Source organism: Teleopsis dalmanni, chromosome 2 (genome assembly GCF_002237135.1).
Source record: "Teleopsis dalmanni isolate 2A chromosome 2, ASM223713v2, whole genome shotgun sequence".
NCBI lineage: Eukaryota > Metazoa > Arthropoda > Insecta > Diptera > Diopsidae > Teleopsis > Teleopsis dalmanni.
This window is the reverse complement of record NC_051847.1, coordinates 103,696,221-103,719,570: the sequence shown is the minus strand read 5'-3', so window position 1 is coordinate 103,719,570 and position 23,350 is coordinate 103,696,221. Positions and strand designations below refer to the sequence as shown.

At 30.9% G+C, this 23,350-nt stretch overlaps 1 protein-coding gene across 4 annotated transcripts in view; it reads left to right on the top strand.

Annotated features, from left to right (window-relative positions):
* Positions 1–231: 231 nt before the first annotated feature.
* LOC119679312 (tau-tubulin kinase homolog Asator) overlaps positions 232–23,350 on the top strand; it is an 86,075-nt gene continuing 62,956 nt past the window's right edge. For 2 of the 4 annotated variants that reach the window (XM_038091588.1, XM_038091587.1), the window contains exons 1-7: positions 232–540; positions 17,552–17,999; positions 18,061–18,426; positions 18,480–18,869; positions 18,948–19,145; positions 19,204–19,269; positions 19,326–19,718. In XM_038091588.1, coding sequence (XP_037947516.1) covers positions 515–540; positions 17,552–17,999; positions 18,061–18,426; positions 18,480–18,869; positions 18,948–19,145; positions 19,204–19,269; positions 19,326–19,718 — 1,887 coding nt within the window. In that variant the 5' untranslated portion in view covers positions 232–514. Of the gene's footprint in view, positions 541–11,520; positions 11,748–17,551; positions 18,000–18,060; positions 18,427–18,479; positions 18,870–18,947; positions 19,146–19,203; positions 19,270–19,325; positions 19,719–23,350 lie in introns of those variants that run through there. The other 2 variants (XM_038091589.1, XM_038091590.1) reach the window with 2 other exon arrangements.

The window sequence follows — 23,350 nt, the reverse complement described above, 5'->3', positions numbered from 1 at the left end:
ATATTGTTAAAAGTGATGAATTTTTAAGAAAAAGTTAAACAGTTTGTGTTTGTTTTTAAAAATTATTTTAGGAAATTATATAAATTATTTTAATAAAATCTATTAAAATTAAAAATAGTTCAATTAAATTATTTAATTAGTGGAAAAGAAGAAAAAAGTAATTTATATATTTTACATTTGTATATAAATTCCATACCTAAAAATTAATTTGTGAAAAAAATTGTGGAATACGGAAATTTAAAATAAATTTTGTGTTAACCTACATAAATTGTGAATAAATGCAAGAAAATAGCTTTGATATGCAAGTATGAACGAAACGAAAATCACATTCCTTCGGCATGTATCAAGAAAATATTTACTTGTGCTAATATAATGATAAATCGCTCCGATACCAGTGTTCTGAAGTTCTAGTACAGTTATCTAATATCTGCAAGCAGCAATGTTAAAAAACTGATAAATCATAAGGTTAAATAACTTCCCACAATACAAAAATTAAATACAAAAAAAACAAAAAATGCATTTACTAGAGAAGCACCCAAAGTAAGTAAATATGTTAACATTGCTATTTCTAAATCAAGAATGCAGAATTTGGGGTCTTTACAAAGTTATAAGCTTTTCTTAAAGTTCGAATTCGAATTTTAAATGTACTCAATACCGTTTTTATCAAAATTTGGAGCTTTGATATATGTATAGTATAGTAAGAATATGCGCTACAATAAGTTCCAGCGGCAAATGAGATTGTTATATTCATACAGGATATGTGGAAATTAATCAGTTTATTTTTATTTCAATGATACTATCGAATAAATAACTTTCTATAAAACTTTCGGGAAATTCAAAAACAAATTTATGGAAGTTTTTCTCGATAAATTTTTTGAGAGATGTCAATATTAACAAACGCTTCTTTGAGTGATTCATCGCATTCACCGCTTCTTTTATTGAAGAAACATTTTCGTCGAAGTACAATTCGTGCGATATTACCGTTGTTTTGATTTACTTTTGGAATGGTGTTTTATACGTTTTCTTACGAGATCACTTTTTGCTACTTCATATGTCATCTTTTTTGCATTTATCTCCTCAAATCGCGCCATTTATTTCCTCAAATTCGCTGTGGATTGTTCGTTTTTAATAAATGATTGTTCCTTTATCAAAGCATAGTCGAATAAAATAAAACATCATGTTTCCCTACAATAACCGGAAATCAATAAAAGAATATTGTTTTTTATTTACTGTGTCTTTTCTTATCGACATCCATTCCGGGATGTAATCCAATGCCGTATTATCTCTTACGGAACAAAAAACTCTGTTTTAAGATAGCTACATCTTTGAATTTTTCATATATGCAATCAATTGATACTGCACTTAACAAAAATATTAACTTTTCCTACAGACACAGGTTAATAGCAATTAAAAAGTTACAAGCAGTAATTTCTAAAATCTTGTAAGCCGTTTAAAACCTATTTGTCATTATAACGATTATACGACTTTCTTAGCTTATAGGTTATGATACTTATTAATAAGATAAATTGGCTTATATTCAATCACTTCTATGTCACTTCAATAGATGCTTTCTCATATAAATCATTGGAAGTAAACTCTTTTTGACACAATTGCAAAAACTTTGAAAAAATTAACACTTTTGTAATTTGTTTCAAAAGAGGAATTGTATCGCAAAAAAGAACATTCTCATAAGTTTGTGTCTTGTTGGGTAATAAAACTCTCGGATGACACTTATGACATTTTTCAAAAGGTAATCTGGATTCAATCTAGATTTACTCTAGATCTATCAAATTGCTTACTCAAAAATTTTTAAAGTAATCCAAAATTATTGCAATTGTGTTATTACGTTTTCAAAAACTGGAATGGAAGCTTTCCTCGTTTGAAATAGATGACGAAATTGATTACCTTCTTCATATTTTTGGTGAATGAATTAATATGTAATTGATATCATCATACAAATTTAATATAAATTTTAGATAATGATAATAATATCTTCAGTCAAGTTCAGTTGTCTTGTAAATGGATATAAGAAGATATGCAATATGTGCTCTACCAGCTACAAATTGGTTCACTGTGGGAAACTATGAGTTATGAACTATAGAAGCAATTCGCAGGTTTTTATACTGGTACTTAGGTGAAAAGTCGTTACAAGTTTATGGCTAGTAGAACAAAAACAGCGATAGAAAACAGTTTTACAAGCAAAGCTGCATTTATAGAAACGTCGTATAATGACGAAATGCGATTTGTAGAGATTTTCGAAAACCTACCATTGTAGAACACACCATAGAAATGCCCAGTATAAGCTCCTCATCATTGTCCTCCATTCCTTCAACTTCATGTACCGCTCCATCAACAGAGCAACATAAGTATTTTGATAAGTTTTTTGATTTGCAGGAATAAATAGAGGAAATAGGTAACGCAGATACAAGGAAACAATGAAAATTTTAAAAAAGTTTCTTGAAAAATAGATGTATTGTTATAATATCTGCGTCATACAGAAATACAGGTACAGAAATTTTAATATAAATTATTTAATATATGTAAATTACCACAGTATTTGTGTCATACACGCATAGGATGTTAGGTTATTAAGTGTTTCACATATCATTATTTATGCACATTTCTACAGCCTTCATTATATTACAGTTTTTCCAATAATAGGCATTTTCTTTTGTAAGCATTTCACAAAAGAACAAATAAAATAAGCACTACTTGCATGTCAACTCTGGACAAAATAGAGATTTTGTTAGGCTTATATGTTATATGCAAAACACGTAATAAAGTTTAAAGTTAAAATTTCTATAATGAATAATAATTCTTTGCAATTATTGGAAATTTTTTACATGATTGTGAATAAAATGTGAATTTTCATGCGTTTTAAGAGTAAAATATTAAATAAAAAAAAAACTTATTTGTTACGCCACGAAATACGAAGAATTAACGAAACAATTCGTTGACAGTTAACTGGAAAATTAGTATGTACTTCCAAAAATCGTTCACAATAGACATATTTTAAGCCTTGACAACCATGACATTTGAGCTGCTTATTAGTTAAGCGATTTCAAAAAGGTTGGACTAAATAAACCAGCGGTGTTGTTGTTTCATATGTTATTTTTAAACTAAGCAGTTGTTCTTTTGTCAAATAAATAAATTGTAATGTGTGCTAATCAGTTTTAATGAAGGTGTGTTAAATAAGCCAGTAGTGTTGTTGTTTCATATTATTTTTAAAATAAGCGGTTATTTTTTTGCGATATGCTTACAAAATAATAAGCCTTAAGTTGCATTTAGTTGAAATGAGTGTTACCAAGAATGGTAGGTAAACATGACGTAACGCCCTTGAAAGGAAGAGATTTTATGTATGTTCGGCCGCTCTGAATTACGAGAAAAAACAACAAGTCGCTTACTAAAATCTCGCATTTATTTACAAAACAGCAACACTACCCTCTCCACCAAATATACTAATTATGGAGTGTCTAAATACCTCAGAGATTGTATAAAAAAATGTTGGAAGTTTTAACGAATATTCCAGTCATATGTCAAAAATTCAAAAGTTGCTCAAATTTCAAAATTATAAAAAAGAAATATTTTAAGAACATTCAAAATTGTAAAAAATATATATTTTAAAATAGTTCAAAAATAATCAAAGAATAAATGACGAAAATATAATTTCAAAGCATTGTATAAGAGTTAGATAAAATATTATAAACTGTTATTAATTTTGTTGTAGAAGAAATTATAAAAATTTCCTGCATTCTTATTATTGCTTTTATATAATTATTCATTTTAATTTTCAATTTTATATTAATTATTTATTTATATACAAAATGTGATTTGCTTGAATTATGGGCACATATGTAAGATATCCTCTTTGTAATGAGAAAATTTGTCAGCGACTTGTAGTTTATTGCCCTATTTCGGTGCTGCCGAATGCACCTAATAATATATCGTTAATATCTTATATGTATATATTTCTTATATTATATTCTTTTTCTGTTCTTTCTACTCGTTGCTCTCAACTCACACATGATAAAGCATTCCTCCCAAATGCGATATGCCATTTTTTATATCTGCGGTCACTTCATAAGTTTTTCGTGGTCTATCAGTATCACCGATTCTTTCCCCTGAATATCGTCCGTGTTTGAGCTTTTCGACAACTTTGTACAGCCCGAGAAATTTGGGCTTCAAACTGAGTACGCCTAGTAGCCACAACGTGTCTCTTGCACTTAGGTTTTTAATATAAAAATTCTTTTTAATAATGTTTTGAGTTTGTTTCGCAGCAAAATGTGCCTAAAAATGCAAGATTTTTATTATTTCTTGTTTGGATCTTTGTACTATATGTCACATTTGATATAATAGTTATCGTAATTGCTTTTCTCTAAAATTCTTCTATCTGTTCAAATGCATTCGTCTAGCAATTGCACCTCTTTAACTCTATGTTACAAAGCACAAAGCAACGTGCCTCATTTTAAGACCTGTGTGGTGCTCAATCACACAATCGAATTGTTGTATATAGATGGACGATCTCGCTACTCGTTGTGGAAGATCATCTTTGTTCATAGTCATCACAAAAAAATTGCAGTCGGTCAATGTTTTTAACTTCGTACCCAAACAAACACGCTCCATTTTTTTAATGCCTATCATCGCTAGAACTTCTAATTCATGCGAGTGATCATTTTATTTTGTAGGGTGTTTTTTTTTACTCATGGAGTGGACTGGATGTAATTGCGCATCATGAACATCGTTTTGCAGTAATACGATACTTACTTGCATCAGCATGAATCTCGGTGTATGCTTTCGGGTCAAAGCATGGGCTAGTTAATGCCGTTATAAATTGCTCTAATGCCCATCATTGACTTCGTAATTAAGGCATACTGCGGAACAAATCGTGTGAAATATGACGTCAGATAATGCTGAAATTTCTCGTTATTCCGTGACATTAGAAAATCATCTATCTGTGGATTTTTGAAAAGGCGACTACCGGATGGACCCAAAGTAGTTTGTTTCGTTTCTGGTGCCATTCTTTTCAGCTTTCACTTCCATTCTGCAATCAAATGATCGATAGCCCATTTGGTTATATTTAAAACATTTAATAAATCTATTCTGACAGTTTTTTTGCGTAATGTAAAGCCTAACCCATGAATAGCATTTTTTTATATTGATTAAAATCTGCCTTTCCTTGCTTGATGGCACGAACTCGGTTTTATTCCTGTTCGTATACAGATACTTTGTAATTAACGCTTTAATTTTCTCGTCAGTTCTTTGGAGCCTTTAGCGTGGTATGGCACCATATTATTTATTTTTGAACCAGTTATCCCTTCTATGCAGTATTCGATTAAGCTGGATTCACCTAAATTCGTTGCCTTACGATAAACATCAGTTGATGACATACGCACTGTAAAATCGTTCCTTAACGTTTGATTCAGCGTGTTCGAATTGCCAACAACGGATAAATAATTTTGAATTACCTTTCAATAGCTGCTTTGCGTGAATGAATTTCTGCATTTCGTTCCATTGTACTGCTGTAGCGTTGTCTTCAAAGTCTTCCAGCCATTGCTCAAACGAAGGTTGATCTGATCCCGATAATGTAGTTAAGGAATCTCCAATTTCGCCCAACGTGAATGCGGTTTGCTCTGCCGCAGATGTACGCTGCGATACGGTTTACACGTTTTCTACTTCGTCATCGTCAGACACGTCGTCATTCCTCACATCTAATTCATAATGTTCTATCAACCAGCTTTGTAACACAAATTTCTTTTCTAAACTTGATAATTCCAACTCGGATAATTTTATTTTCAATTGTTCAACATTTAAGTTTTTAATATCTTGCACATCCATATTCTGTTGTTCTGTATACTATAATTCTGTTTGTTAGTTATTCTATGGTGATTTTAATGACTTCTTTTTCTATTTTCTTTTTATCATTTCCTTTATACCAGTAAGCTGGCAATTAATTTCGCAATGATTTGTAATCTGACTGAAAACTGACTCTAAACCTAGTTGACAACCCAATAGTAATTAATTTTTATTTATTTTGTAGTACATTACATTAATACATTACATTACATTAATACATTAATAATACATTAATAATAATATACAAAAATGTAGTTAATTTGTTATATTTAAAAATATTAAAACTAAATTTTGTAAACAAATATAATTTATTTCCACGCCACAAAAAAAAACGTCGTTTATGTAAGTAACATATTTACCAATGATGGGAACGAAAAATTAGCAGGTGAGCAACACAACAACATCAACAACAAAATCATATTTTCATTTTCAACTCCTGGATTGCTCCTGGATTTGTTTATGGAACTTAGCTTTAAGTTGTTGTTTTTGTAATTTTTTTTTATTATGCACCACGATTAGCGGTTTTTGGTTTTTTGTTAATGTTGGTGGTTTGTTTATGTTTGTGATTTTCAAACAGCTCGAAAAACATATTGAGTAAGGTGAGCAAAGAAAACCACTACATGCTTATCCATGGTTGCTGGCCTATACTGACTGAAATATATGCAAAATAACAACACTATTTTGTCTATTATATATAGGCCAAAGTGTTTGGCCAGAAAAGAAAAAAGTGTTGCCAACGCAATAAACGAATTATTGTGAACCTTTATTGAAAATTCCAATGAATATTGCAATCGTAAATTAAAAATAATTTCAGTGTTTTTTTTGAAATTTCTATAATTTTTACTATTCCTTTTAATTCTGCATTTTAATTTAATTTTTGCTATTTGCCAAAACATAACACTTGACAGTTTGCAAAAGTGATGTCAATATCTCGCTTAGCGAATAAAGACCAGCATGTGTTTTTTGCCGCAGTTGCGAGTCACCAAAAACCGCTAATACTAGCCTTAATTTTTTCTTTCAGAGTTGTAAAAAAGAAAATTAAGTTTGATTGAAAAAATTGAAATCACTTTTAAAATATGTTAAATGCTTTTTATTGACTGATTACTGGTTATGTTGCGTACAATAAGAAATACAAAAGTTGATAACATTAAAAATTAATTAATTTAAATAAAGAAAACAATATATGAATATAAGAATGGCAGTGTTAACCATTTTAATCTTATATATGGTATATAAACTAATTAACCTATTTATGTATTTCAATTTATTATTAAATGAAATGCACAAATAATTTTAACGTATGACTGGAATTTTGCAACATAGACTGATTGAATGGCCTGATTTTTTAATTTGGGTGCACTGAAGCTTAAGACGCAAAATTTTTTACGTGTAAAGCCTAAGTCTAAAGATTTTGAGATCATTGTTTTTGATTCACATGTTTTCTTTTATAAGTTGCTAATATTTTTTTGATACTCTGGAAAAAAAGTTACAGCTATTATATTATATTATAAGAATGAACGGGGTACTAGCTCTCACTTAAGTAAAGCACTGCGCCTATGATTGATCTTTTGTGCTACAACAGACCCTAACCGAACAGAAGACATTCCACTCTTCGAATGAAAGCCAAAATGTCGGCCGTTGAGGACCTCCTTATGTCGGAAGGTGAGAGTAGTTCCCGACCCAGTGACCTCCTCCTGACCCAGATCGAGGCTGGGCAGTCACATAGAATGTGGCTGGATGTCTCCTCTGCTTTTAAGCAGAGTCTACAATCTATCTCTTCGGACAGACCCATTTTGTTGAGGTGGTAACGTAGTCTGTGGTGACCCGTTAGATATCACACCAGCAATCTCAACTCTGTTCTGCTGAAGAAGGATATCTTATTATAACTATAGGGGTAAACCAGCTCTTTAGCATGACGGTTACTTTGGCTGTCGCGCCAGTAGCGACTTCTCTCGGTTGAAATCCAATTATTGATTAGGAACCCAGTTGTAGACCAACTTAATCCACAATAAGGTTCTGGTCCACAGATTTGAGTGGCAGATCCTGCCCGTGCAAGACTGTCGGCAGATTCATTACCATTGATTCCTGTGTGACCAGGCACCCAGCACAGCGTCACTTTATTATTGCATGCCAACTGTACAGCTATTATAGTTTCATAATTGAAGGAGGCTCTAAAGAAAGAGATATAGGAAGAAAATGGGAATCCGGCGCTTCCAAATAAAAAAGAAATGTTGAATTGATTATATCCAACAAAGGTAGTATGGAAAAATTTCTTAAGACGTCATTAGGAATTTCTACCTCACAATCTAATGAATTTCTTATACAATGTTCTGAAACACGACTACTTTCAGAGTCGAAAGAATTTGATATTCAAATTTCTTTACTAGCTTTCCATGTGGGTAAATTTTCTGTTTACCAACTTACTGAACTAAAAGAATTCAAAATTGAGAATATTAGTGATTCAAGAAATGAAGAGCAAGCAGTTCAATTAAGAGAGCTATTTGTTAACTTAAATTCGGGGAGGTGGGCATTTCCAGTAATAGCTCCGTATCATCATGATTTAATTTATAATGGCCACCAGCAAAATATAAAAAAATCTGATGAAAATTATCCTAATTTTAATAAAAGACATTTTTTAATTTTTATTTTACTCTAAAATGGAACGACGACGAAACGCAACGTTACACACAGTTAGTTGGCTTTAAATATCAAAATAAAGTCTATTGCTTTCCATGTAGACTTTTTTTGAACATGCAAACACAGACGGATGCTGTGACTGGGTCGTATATTGCTAAGATATGAACAAAATCAAGGGCGAAAACAGTGCATGAGTGATTGCACAAAATTTTTTAAATAAATCACACATAAAAAACTGGAGATAAGGAAAACGAGAAATTAATTAGAGAATCGCAAAAGTATTGGTATAACTTGTTTGAAAGATTGATCGACTTAATAAAATTCTTGGCTCCTCTTCTTGGCTCTGACTTTTAGAGTTTATCGAAAATCCCTCAGCTAGGACGATAGTCTAAATAGTGGTTAATTTCATACATCTATTTAAGTTGTTGTCATTATTGACTGAGTTGTCATTAATAAGATTTTGCAATTCCTCTGTTGAGTTTATTGCTGTCGCTAAAATGACAGGAGAGTGTTTATTACATTCAATACTACAAGAATTGAACAAATACGATTTATATATCCAAAATTTCTGAGGACAGGTTTATGATAATTGTGCCAATATGATCGGCTTTAATAAAGGCGTTAAAACAATAATCCTGAATATTAATTCAAGAGCATTTTTCACACCTTGTGAATCCGACAGTTGGACAGTTGGAATTTGCTTTTGATTGACGCAGCTAGTTTTTCTACAACAGCGAAAACGTTTTCCGGGTTTAACAATGAAATCTATTTACTTTTTCCAAAGTCAAGCAATTGTGGGAAACTTTCAAAAACTAAATTAAAATCTCTATCTGTTACAAGATGGGAGAGTGAAATCAAAGCAATAAAAGTAATATTTTTGCAATTTGATGATGTTATTGAATGCGTGAATATCCCGAGAAATAAGACTGACGAATCGGAACCTCTAAACGATTGGGAAGCAGTCCTGAATGAAATGCTAACTTGCGAGTTTATTGTTGCAATGCACCTGTGGTACGAACGTTTACTACGAGTTAACAATATGAATAAACTATGGCAACCGACTGAAGTAAACTTGAAGTTTGCTATTGATATTGGTAAAATACTATCGTAATACTGCATTTAAAAAACCGTGGAACAATCCTTATTATTTATAGAAAAAAGTAGTTACGAAATTACACCTAAATTCAAAGAAAAAATAATAGCAAAAAAGAAACGATTGTTTAGTTATGAATACATTGGTGACCCCATACAATCCGTTGAAATTATAATTGATATCGACTATCTATTCAACACACTTAATGGATATTTTGAACAATTTGATATTTGGCATTAATCATATGAAAACTATACCAAACGAAGACCTTGTCAAGCATTGTAATGTTTTAGGTATAAATTTTCGGTAAGGTGAAAACAGCGACATTAAGCTTTTTGAACTAAATGGGGAACTGCTGTTCCAGAATCATGCTCATAGTTCCAGTCGGTACAGCTTCTGCTGAAAGAAGCTTTTCATATTTGAAATTTATTCAGACCAACTTAAAAAGTACGATAAAGTAAGAGAGAGACTATCTGCATTGGCAAATGATCAATTAATTAAGCGAAAATAGTAGCTGGTGCAAATTATAATATAATTTTAAAAAAATTCAGTGAAGCTTACTTAAAGTAGACAAATTCATTCATTTTAATTTGTATTTATTTTAATTTGATTAGCAATAAAACCTTAATATATGCTTCGTTGTATTAATGAATGTAAATTATTTACTTTCATAACTTGTTAAGGAAATAGGTCTCGTAATTTTGATGCCCACGACGTCCAGAGTTGATCTAGCTCAGATATTAGCCTATTTCACGTATTGTTTTTTTTTACTGCGTCAGGTGTCGACAATTTATCTTGATTAACTATAGCAAATCCAAAAAAGTTCATGTATGTTACTCATACGCTATTAATTATGATTTTGAAATCTTTTTTGATTATACCATATATAGTAGACAATAAAAAAATGAAACTAATTATTTTTACACATGAAATCCTTGTTTAACATTTGAGTGCAGTATATCTCAAAGTTCGTTATAATATCAGAGAACAGCTGTCAAATTAGCATTATATATCAAATTAGCAATTTAGTAAACTCTAAATCACATGTTACAATTAGCACCTAGGTATTCCATTTTCGATATTAGACTTTAATGAAAAACGTAATATTTTAATATTTCATACATAAAATTTCTGCAAATTTTAAGCATTATTATATATTATACATAATAATATATATTATACATAATAATATATATTATATATAATAATTATATATTATTATGTATATAATATGTAATAATAGCAATCCCATATATCCAAAATCCCTTTCCATATTTAATGTATATTTTCCACAATTTTTCCCAATTCAGTAAGCCGAATACATTTTATTATCTATTGACTGTTGAATTATCAAGAAATATTACTGAAATTAATTAAAATCTATTGTAGCTTTGCAGGATTTTGGAATGATGTTCAGATAAAGACGTTATTGAACAAATGCAAAAAAGTCGTAAATTTTTAATTGGAGAATCTAAAGAGATGAATTAATAATATTGTATAAAGATCCCGTATAGATGAAAGTTTGAAAGAGCGTTCCATATTGTTTAGCACATAAGATCGTAGTAAGCCTAACTCTAAAATGTGTTATACAACAGTTGTTAATTTTGAACCATGGTAATGGTTTATTTACAACTATTTAAAATATCTGAAAGTAATATGACTGGTATAATTAATGGGAGTGGATGTGATAAGAATTCTAGAGTTTTGAAGCCTATTGTACGTTATACCATACATTTAATATTATGGCAATAAGGAAGCTTAGGAACAGCTGAAACAGTCACCAATTTCATGTAAATATTTTGGGTAGTTCAATAAAGGGAACAACAAAAGGAATATCATTTGACATTTTATTGACAAGTGCTAGCGCGCATGCTTCTATCCTACTTTCTTACATTCTTAGCAAAGTGTGTGCGTATAATCCATTAATCGATAGTGAAGAGTAGCAGAAAAGTAAAATTTATTTCTTGTTAAAATTTTTTGAATTTCTTATGTTATAAAAATTGAAACGTTATTATGTACATAAAGATAAGTGTAGTAAAATAAAGGTCCTGTAAGTGCTTAAGTATTGCAACTGGACTATTCTTATAGTGTTTTATTGTAATGAATTTTATAAACTATTATAATCGCTCTAAAGAAATGGGTTATTGCTAAAAGTATGTAAAATGTAAGTGCTTGATACTAACATGTATTGTGGAAGGATTTTTATTACTGAAAATATTCATGAATAAATATTTCAATAATGTATTTCAACACAATATTGTCTTGATTACCAAAGATTTAGTTTCTTAAGTAATGACATCATCAAATTATTGCGATTGTACTGCATATATAAATGATTTTAAGGAATGATTTTTATTGTTGTTCTTTTCATTAATAATAACTAAGCAAAGGCATCTGCTTACTCTTTTGTTTTGTTGTTATAATGGAACCATATTATAGTTTTATATAACTTTTGCATATACCTATGTGTATTGTTTGTTGTTATGGCACTAGATCTGTTAAGATTCAGTGTAAACATACTTTATTACTGGCTCTTCATATATTGTTTAAAGAAATGATTTTTGTCTCTACAAATTATTAAAGTTATGAGAGAACTTAGATCTTCTTACTTAGTTCTTCACTTAGTGAGTTAAGATTAAACTCAGTAACTATATTTTTTGCATTGACCCTGTATTGATTAAATACTCCATGTTAGTTTAATTACTATTTTTTAATGTTATTAGTTTAAAAATTTGTTTTTAACAGGGTGAATTGTAACTTTTGCATAAATTAATATTTGATTTTTACTCCAAGAAAATAAAATGTTACTCAGAAAACTAAAAAATATTTTGTGAGGATTTCATAAATCGCACCTTTTTTTAACATATATACATATGTATGTTTGTTGAAATTATTATGCCTTTATTGTGTTTACATATGTGTTTGACTTCTTGCTCTAGTTGTTTTTCGCATATTGTTCTATATTGGGTTCTATTATATTAATTTTTGCTCTTCAGATTATCATGTCGCTGAGAAAGTGTGCTATGTGCTAGCTAAGTGTATTGATGGTATAATTTATGATACTATAGGTCAGAGAATATCTTCTTTGCTATAGGTTCTAGCTGCTATGAATTTTGCCTGCTTATTAATATCGTACTGTGAGAGTGTGAATAGCAAAATTTGCTTATTAAGTAAGTCGGGGGACAATAATTGAAACATTATTTTAAGTGCACTAATAAGACCTGATTTTATATACCTATAGCTCCAGTGTATGCTAATATATGCAGCCTTATTCGCTTGAACTAATTAAATTATCATACTATAATCCTATTATAGCATTAATAATTCCAACACTATACAGATAGAAGTTAGATATAAGAATTAACAAATGAAGTTTAATAAAAAGATGTTAAACATGTATCGAATTTTTATCAAATATGGAATGATGTATATGATTGGAATTCAGTTATTACAATGGAACTTATATTATTATAAAATAACAGATTCATATTGTTCGAAATATAGCTGTGCACTGGAATTACATTGTACTGTACTTCCTAGCTATTACTATACATATTACGCCATCCCTTCACAATACAACTCTTGCTTTTATCTGATCAATTCGTAAAATTGTGCATAATTGTGATTAGTCCTCAAGGAGGGATAGTTGATTTCCTTGTGGAGTGCTCATGAATATCCTTATACACAAATGTCTACTACAGCCTTTCACAGATAAATGCGTTCATGAAACTTTTTTTGATTGTACGTCTGTACAATCTGACGGATTATTCATAGATCTGGGACTATTACGTTAACAGCACATTTAGACAACTATTTAAACTACTTAAAAATGTACAATTACGATTATATGCACATCCATATATTGTTGTGAACTTACAATGTATAAATTAATAAAATATAAGCAATGAATATTTATAATTTATGAATACTTTGAGTCAAACTATATATAAAATTATTCATCGTGTTCAAAATATCCATTGTATAAACGGTTTCCTTGGTTGCATCATGTTCTTCTCCTTCACTAAACGAATTATTTTTAATCTAAATTGCTCTTCTTTCCTAATGGGTTAGTAAACCAAAACAGGATATATTTTTATCGAAAGTCAGGAAATTTTTATATTGATGTGAAGATTTAAAATCCTCCAATTCATGTATGAATTTGATAACCTCCTCTTGGTATCCTTTATACTCTCGGATTTCTTATCAAATTTGCATTAAAAAATAGCTTTTTGATTATAAAAAAGAATTAGAAATGTATAAAAAGTGAACTTTCATATACAAATTGGTTTGCCCGTTTTTTTATAATGAACTGTCAGAAAAATAGTAGATTTTTTTAATTCTTAAACGGTTTTACTCTTTCGACTGCTGATAATTGTTTGTGAATTATATTTTACAGATAATATGCTTTAAATATTCTGAGAATTCCTAGGTAGAGAGGCTAAGTAATTCATCCCGTATTTACAAACAGATATTATGTTCGATTGACATTCTTATGGGGTTCCGTTCAAATCAAACAGAATTTGTTGAGTCATTTCTTCATTGAATAAATAAAGTTATAATCCTAATTTCTTTTGCCATCAAAGCTATTGGTTTTGAAAAATACTTTGCAGGTAGGATTTAATTTTTAAAGTAACGTGAATTATTAGGTTTCTTTATAACATATACAGTTTTATATTTGCCTATTGCTTTGTATCACAATGTTAGACGTTCTCTAAGGACATAAGTTCATTGCTCTGCTGAACCTTTTTAGTGAGATAGAATTGGGTAATATTTTAAAAAAATAACTACATACTAAATAACTACCTTTACTTCGTATGGTTTTATTTTATCTGCCTTACACTTTTCACAAAAAATTCGGCTAGTGATGCAGCCGAAAAAATATCAACTTAACGCCAGCTCTATGGGAATACTGCTTGAAGTATAGCAGCTCATTATCAACATATATAAGACATATGTATATACATCGAATGGTAATGAAAAATGGTAATAAAAAATTTAATATTCTCAAAAAGAAAAATTTCCCAAAGAAGTTTAATAAAAAACATAATAACATAACTTAATAAGACAACAGAAACAAATAAATATATGAAAACAACAATCATATCGCTAAAAAAAAATGTTAGGTATCCTACATATTTAGATTATAAAACGAAAAAAATCTAACTACACACTTAAAGAAGACAGCATATAGAAGACAGTATAAAATAAAATTTTTTCAAATATTAAGACGGCTTGATTGCTGTCTAAGATGCACCAGAATAATGTAGAGATATACTACATATATGGTACTACAAAAAGAATTAGAGAGTTAGAGAGTAGCTGAGCACATTTCGGACGTCAACAAAATAAAAACAAACTACAGCTCTGTCTTAGCATTGTACGGATAAATACTATAATCCAGATTTTGAGAATATAATAATACTTGACAAAGAGAAATCATGGGCTAAGCGTTTTACTATGAAAAACTTATTTATTTTGACGAAAATTAACCGAAAAATTAACATAAAAAAGCACAGAAGATATTAGTGTAAATTGTTTAGTCGCGACAAATTAAAGATAAATAAATATTATGTCCCTTAATTTTCAATGATTGTAATATAAAAATGAATTAAAAAATTACTAAAAAATGTTTTCTTTTTATTGTCAAAAATTATTTTCATTTCATATTTCAAAACAAAACAAAACAAAAAAAACCCTAAAAGAATTTAAACAAATATGAATATAATTATATATACGTACATTGTTTAAGTGTTAGCACCAAGTTCGACCGCTATTCAATTATTTATATATAGCAGCAAAGATGAATATCAAGCAGGTCTATAATAATATTTTAATGGGAGAATTTTTTGAAAAATCTCCAGACTGCACAAAATCCTATCTAAGAACTCATATGTACCTGAGTTACTTAAAAAATTAGTTCCGATTTTGTTTATTAATAGTAGTGAATCGCTAGAATTACTACTAGATACTCTCTTTCTGGGATCCTCTGCTTCGGCAGCTGCATCCTTTGAGCACTTAAGTTTCGCACCGGCTCACTTCAGGAAATTAAACTTACACACATTCAAATGGGCTATTTTCAGTATCAAGCCCCACAAATCGCCAGAACCGGGTAACATACATTCAATTGAGCTCTAAAACTCCTGGGAGAAAATATATGACTACCTCTTGGCTATTTTTGGACATTGTCTTTTAATCATGTTCCAATCTAATGGGTGGAGGTTAGACTTGTTTTTATTCCTAAGACAGATAAAAACTTACATAATAGCCACAATAAACTCCTCCCAACTAGCTTCTCATCTTTTATATTGAAAACTCTTGAAAGAGTAATTAATATTGAAATAAACCGCGATATTAATCTCAATATTTGGTCTCCAACGCAACACGCCTACACTAAGGGAAAATCTATGGTTTCAGCACTTCCTGTTGCTCAGCAACTGACACTACTACCAATATTATTGAGGCAAATATACGTCCATCAACAGCACACATACGGGTAAATAGAGGTACTCAACAAGAGGGTGTACTATCTCCTCTCCTCTGGAACGTAGTGATAAATGAACTACTACAAAAACTATAGAGGATCTAAACTAAACAGCATTTTACGCTTCGCTGAAGTTTTCAACTTCCAGATAACTTCAACTTCTGATGCAATTGTAATAGTAGTTAATGCACTGTTACAATGAGGTGGAATAAGAAAGCGTCAAGTAAGCATTTCAAAACGCATCAGTGAAAGTTAAATAGATGATAATTGGAATTCATTATTGGAATTCATAGTTAAATTCATTCCAGACACGACACCAGAACTAGGGAAGCAAAACGCCATTAGAATGATAATGATATTAAGATCGCGTCTTTTACTTATTTTTCTTAAACTTAGCTTACTTCATATATTATTATTTTTAGAAAAAGTAGACGCAATATACCATATAAAATAAAAGTCAACAATTACATATTTTTAAAATTTAAATTTATAATTGTAATCAATTATATAAATTGAACCAGGCAAATTATATCCATTCAAATCTATGTAATATATATGCAAATATGTCAAATATCGAAAACAGCTTTTGATACCGTTGAGATCAATTTTATATTTTTGTTGAGTATGTTCAGTGTTTCATTTTGATGAAATTTAAATAAAATCGCATGTTTTGAAAGTGATAAATCTAGTTATATAACATGTTTTTATTAACAATTAGGTGGCATTTATTATTATTCGATTTTCAATGATCGTCATTAATTGGAATTTGGCAGCGTTGTATTTTTACTCGGGAAGACAAAGACCCAATAAAAATGGTGGTTAGTAATCTTACCAGCCTTTGCTGTCATCTCACATACGTATGTTAAAATTCCAAATAAAACGACAAGATTGCTGTTCTTTAACGCATACACCTTCTAGTTGAATATTAATACAATACGTGATAATTTGGCGATTGACAGTTTGGACAATTTGTGAAAAATTTTTAGATTAGTGCAATAATGTTTACTAAATCGAATAAAATGTTTTCGAAAAGAATGAGTTTAAAGTTTTGAGTATTCTCAAGCAAGGAGGTTATTCTATTTATATACAATTTCGAAAAATATTTTTAATTTTACAAAATAATTTTAGGAAAATTTTCTTGAGTGATTGATTAAGAGATTGAAAGTCTAAGGACTTAACATCATCTTGCTGTTAAGTGTGCACGTATTACTAATTTTTGAACTAATATTTTCTTTTGAGCGAATTAACTATGAATACTTTGTGGGGTTTTGTGTATTGAAGTTATGGGATTCGCAATGAATTCGAACAAGAGTTTTTACATAGTTAACGAATTTCTATTTTATTAGTTAAGCCTTGAGGAAATATGTGTTAATTGTTTTCCCCATTAGCAATTAAAAGTAATTTTGTGTTCGAGTAGATAAATATTAGCTTTATATTCAAAAGATTGTAGAGTAATAGTGATGTTTTATATGCTTATGGTTTTTTAGAAATGATGAAAATGCATTATGTTCAGCATCGAACCAATTTTCGTCAAAGCAATGCTCAAATGAGAATAATAAGCGAGAAGCTTATGGATTACATCAAAAGCCGTTCTTACGATTGCACCCTCCGTCAAAGCCGCCACCATCAATAAAAATATGTTGTGAAACCAAACAACAAATAGCAAATTTAATACCAGTCAATTGTGACATATCAGAAAAGAAACGATACCCTCATGCACTGCAACGGTCAGCTACATTACCGGCTAAAAATAATCGTTTAGGTATTAGAAATCGTGTCACTTTTAAAATTCCGATTCTAGCAGCGCAACCACTATCGGAAAAAAGCACTAACGTAGACATTAACAATTGTAACCCAGATAAACTGAGTATAAATCTTAAAATGACTTCGGAGGACTTGTTACAACCGGGTCATGTTGTTAAGGAGCGTTGGAAGGAAAGTTGTTTTTATAAAAAATATTTATGTTTTTTTTAAAGCATTTTTTTATATCATACAGGTGATACGAAAAATTGGCGGTGGGGGATTTGGTGAAATATATGAAGGGCAAGATCTAATAACTCGAGAACAAGTGGCCCTTAAAGTAGAATCAGCCCGACAGCCAAAACAAGTACTTAAAATGGAAGTAGCGGTATTAAAAAAATTGCAAGGAAAGGAGCATGTTTGTCGATTTATAGGTTGTGGTAGAAATGACCGGTTTAATTATGTTGTTATGCAATTGCAAGGTAAAAATTTAGCAGAATTACGTAGAGCACAGCCTCGAGGTGCTTTTTCATTAAGCACAACGTTAAGGCTTGGTTTACAGATACTGAAAGCAATTGAATCAATACATTCAGTCGGTTTTTTACATCGTGATATAAAACCAGTAAGTTTAACATAAGTGTTTATAAAATATGTATTTAATATACTTTTATTTAGAGTAATTTTTCTATTGGCCGGCTACCTTATAACTGTCGTCGTGTATATATGTTGGATTTCGGATTAGCCCGTCAGTATACCACTGGAACGGGCGAAGTACGCTGTCCGCGTGCTGCTGCAGGTTTTCGTGGTACTGTACGATATGCATCAATTAATGCCCATCGTAACCGTGAAATGGGAAGGCACGATGATTTATGGTCGCTCTTCTACATGTTAGTTGAATTTGTGAATGGGCAATTACCTTGGCGAAAAATTAAAGATAAAGAACAAGTTGGCTTAACTAAAGAAAAATACGATCATAGAATATTACTAAAACACTTGCCGTCGGATTTGAAACAGTTTCTTGAGCATATTCAATCATTAACGTATGCTGATAAACCAGATTACGCTGTATGTATTTTTATAATTTGTCAAAATAAATTATATTTATTTGAATTTTAAATTTGTGTTCTTGTTTATCGTTTAAAGATGTTAATTGGATTGTTCGAAAGATGTATGAAAAGACGTGGTGTGAAGGAGTCTGATCCATATGATTGGGAAAAAATTGATACAAGTGGCGCTAATACTAATCAAGTTAATCAGCCAACTCAATTAAAAAATGAATACATTCAACAGAATATTACACAAATGACAGTAGCAGCTTCAAATGCAAGTGGAGGAGATTATGTATGTTTATTAATGCATAAAAATGAGAATACATTGTTTCTTTTGAATATATTTGCAGGCACGAAGGAGAAATGAATTTGAGACACCACAAATTTCAACAGAACCAGTTAATACAAAAGATAAAGTAATTTATGTAAAAATTTTCTACAAATATAAATTTAACACTTATTATGTATGTAGGTCGATAAAAATTGCAATGATACTGCTCTCCAAATAGACTTGTATCCTAACCAAAATTTATCTAATCAAAACAATTCTAATAATGTATTGGGTTTGGGTGTTGGTCATGTCACTGCTATATCTGAACAACAACTGGTAACTGGATCAAATGCAATTTTGCAACATGTGACTGCACATCCAAGTGGTGTAACAAAGACGATAACCGTTAATTCCACTCCTCGCGACGTTCTAGTCAATCCTCAACAACAAACTCATAAAATGCAATACCAAAACCCAACAAAACAATCAGCACCGTCGAAAAATAACATTGATATCACAAGTAACTCACCAGCACGGAAATCATTAACTCTTCCATCACACTTGAGCAATTCAGCACTCATTCAACCTGTAAATGTAAGTTGAATCAACTAAAATTTTAAAAAATATATTGTAAGATATAAGTAACATTGATTATAAGTAACATTGATTGAAATACAGATAGTATTTTATATAAATCGGTCAGTTGATATTTAACTATTGCGAGTTAAAGAAAGTGAAATTTAATTTAACATTTGTGTATAAATTTATATTACTTTGATTTAAATATTAATTATTTGTGTGTGTGTGACCAAACAATTTTAATGAAGTGTTTTTTCAGGCTAATTGGTCAAATCTTTTTTTTTATATTGTTAAAAATATAAATAAAAAAAATTAAAAAAAAAAAGAAATTACTATTTAATTTTGAAATAATTTTTATTTTTCGATATTTCGACTTTAGTCTAAAGTCATCATCATAACATAAACATTATATTTAAATACTAATCAACTTATTAATAAATAGTGGTTAAGTAGAGCATAAATGTATGTATATATATTTATATATATGTAAATGTATGTAAAGAAAAATGCAATGTTTTTTATATAATACAAATGTTTATAATACAAAAACAAAAAAAATTGATTTGACCAATTAGCCTGAAAAAAACATTTCATTACTTTGATTTATAAATTGCGGTCACTGAAGCACCAAAAAGTGCAAAGGCGCTAAAATATTTACATAATAAATAAACATTAAAAGGTAATATATAAACTTAATTATAGAAACTATAACAGCAGTGTTAAATTGTATTTAAAATAGTTAGTTAGTGCTACGACTACAAGAACAAACAGAAACGCTCAAAAGTACACTGTACTTATTTTATTTAATTTTTGTAAAATTTAAATTTAATTATTGCTTAATAATTGCTTAACTGCTGTGTGGATGTTTTTGTGTTGCACTTCTATAAACTTCGTCAAAAAAAAAGCTTTGTCGAATACAAGCAATAATTCACCATCAGTTTTTCTTGTGCCGTTTTTGACGAGCGTTTAGCAAGTATTCTGGACAACAAACTCCAGAACCTTGCTCAGAAAGACGTTCTGGAACTATTGAAAGAAGAAATCAACTCATTAAAGTAAGAAAATACTTCGCTCAAAGAAGAAATACGCAGATTACGTTAATATTAGTGTTAAAAACATCGTGTAATATAGTTATGTCTGCTAAAGAGAAACTCCACAAACAACAATATCCTGAAAGCAAATGTATCTGTGTGCACTGTAAAGAAACTGCCTGGTAAAGGAGTTTTCATAGCAACACTTCGATCGGAATCGCAGTCTAGATTGATCTTATCCTCTGTAACGAAATTAAGAGGCACTAATGTATACATTAATAGACATCTCACAGTTGAAAAACGGTCTAAAAAACAGCTTTGGTATCAAATCTCGTTTGGTATCAAACCACACTTCCTGATTCTAACGGAGCTGGTGGTAAGCCACAATGATAAGGTTCAATCAGTTGGTTGACGTTTGGCAGAATCTTATATACAATATTTAAAAGACTGAACCCGCAATAGTTGGCGCAGTTTGCATGATCACCTTTTTTGTGGATAGGGCAAAGCACACTTAAATTCCAATTATTGGGCATGCATTCATCCGACGATATGTTGCGAATAAGCTGTAGTATGCATTTTAATAGCTCTTCACCACCAGCGTTTTAACCGTTTTAACTTTATTATTATGGATAGGCGGGACGATTACTTCATCGTCAACGATTGTGAAATCGAGATCATCACTTTAAGTCACATCTCTACAATCACCATTTAGTAGGTTCGAGAAGTGATCCCTCCAAATGTTAACCATGCTGTGGATATCTATCACCCGATTACTATTTTGATCTTTGAAGGAATTAACTTCGGGTTTATAACCATTTGATTTTTTGGTTTATATTTTCGAATCATATTCCTGTCGTCCAGTTTCTCAATCTCTTGTACTTCCGTCCTGCTTCTTTCTTTTTCTGCCTGAAATGACGTTTCTCTTCCCTTCTCTTTTGCCGATATCGTTCTTTATCGGCGCGTGTCCCTACCGACCGCAGGGTGACTTGATATGCTGCATCTTTCACTGCGATAGTGTGCGACACTCTTGGTCGTATCAGCTGTTTCTTTGTCTACGGTGGTAGCCAATCACCTCTTCTGCAGCGGTAGCAGATGGTTTCTTCAAATTCATTTTCTAGATATTGGGAGAGTCGAGTAGCGAAGTCATTAGCTGTTTGTTGTTACTGTAGCTTTTTGACTTCTAGTTTTCGCTATGCTTGTTCACGTACCTTTTTCATTGCACGTGTGTGAATCTTGGCTGAAATAAGATAATGATCCGAGTCGATGTTGGCTCCTCGGATAGTACGTACATCCAACACACTGGAAGCATGCCTTTCGTCTATCACAACGTGATCAACTTGAGATCTTGTGTTTTGATCAGGTAACAGCCATGTTGCCTTATGTATGTTGAGATGCTGGAATCTGGTACTACTAACCACAATGTCTCTAGCCGCGGCGAAATCAATCAGCCTTCTATTATCAGAAGTTTTTGTGTGAAGACTGAACTTTCTGACAGTAGCACCAAAGATACCTTCTTTAATCACCTTTTCGTTGAAGTCTGCTACAGCGATTATGTCATGATTTGGTCAGCGTTCATATATTTGTCCAAGCTGTTCATAGAAAGTTTCCTTGATGCCATCTCTATCTTCCATCTGGACATGTGCACAAATTAGGGTGATGTGAAAAAATTTAATATGGATTTTAGCAAGCCTTTCGTTTATTGTTGTAAATGTTAAGACTAAATTTCTTAATTTTATCGTAAATCCGAGATGCCACAATATTCTCGTAAAGTTTCATCTTCAGATTCCATATTCACCGAATCTGTGTTCACGTCTAGTGTCGTGAATTCCATCACGGGTTTCATTTCAATAATGATATTTTTTTGTGGTTCCAAATTCGAGTATGGTTATATACTATTTTTAACTCCACACCTGTCATTATTTGTAAAAAAAAAATACATGATACCATGAGCATTAACCGAAAATAACAAATTTTCGTCACTGTCCTGAGCAAGCAAAAGAAATAACGAAAATCCGCAATTTATTTTGATAAAAAGTGTGAAGGCAAACCATGCTCTAAGCACAATAACATTTTTCTTTTATCAAAAACCTTAGAGTAATAGGTAAATCAAATAGACAATTTACTAAATTTACAACAGATGGAAATCTACTAATATTAACTAAGACCAAAACTGCTGAATCGTTCATCAAGCTTAAAACACTATCCAACGTGACCAACAAGAAACGAGTATCGTCGATGGTTCCCGTAGTCTCAATTTACATGACACAGCCTGGAAAATGAGTGTCTTCCGTCAGCCTTCTTTAGTATAGAGAGGTTTTGATGATCTTTGTTTAGAGATTTCTGGAGTCTCGCAGCCGAGAGAAGATTCAATCTCCTCGCAGTGCCTCCTCCATGATTCCCTCTTTAATTTCCTCAATTCCTTATTGTAAACCGTTAAGGTAAATGCCCAGTTCCCGCTGGGCGGGCTTTTTTGCGCAAAATGTCCAGTTCCCTATTCCACCATTGGACATTCCTAGAACGTTTCTTTTTGACAAGTTCGCAGCTATTTTCAAAAGCCCCTTTGAAACCATAAGATGTTCTAATTGCAACTCTCAACAGACAATGTCCCAAATATGTCAA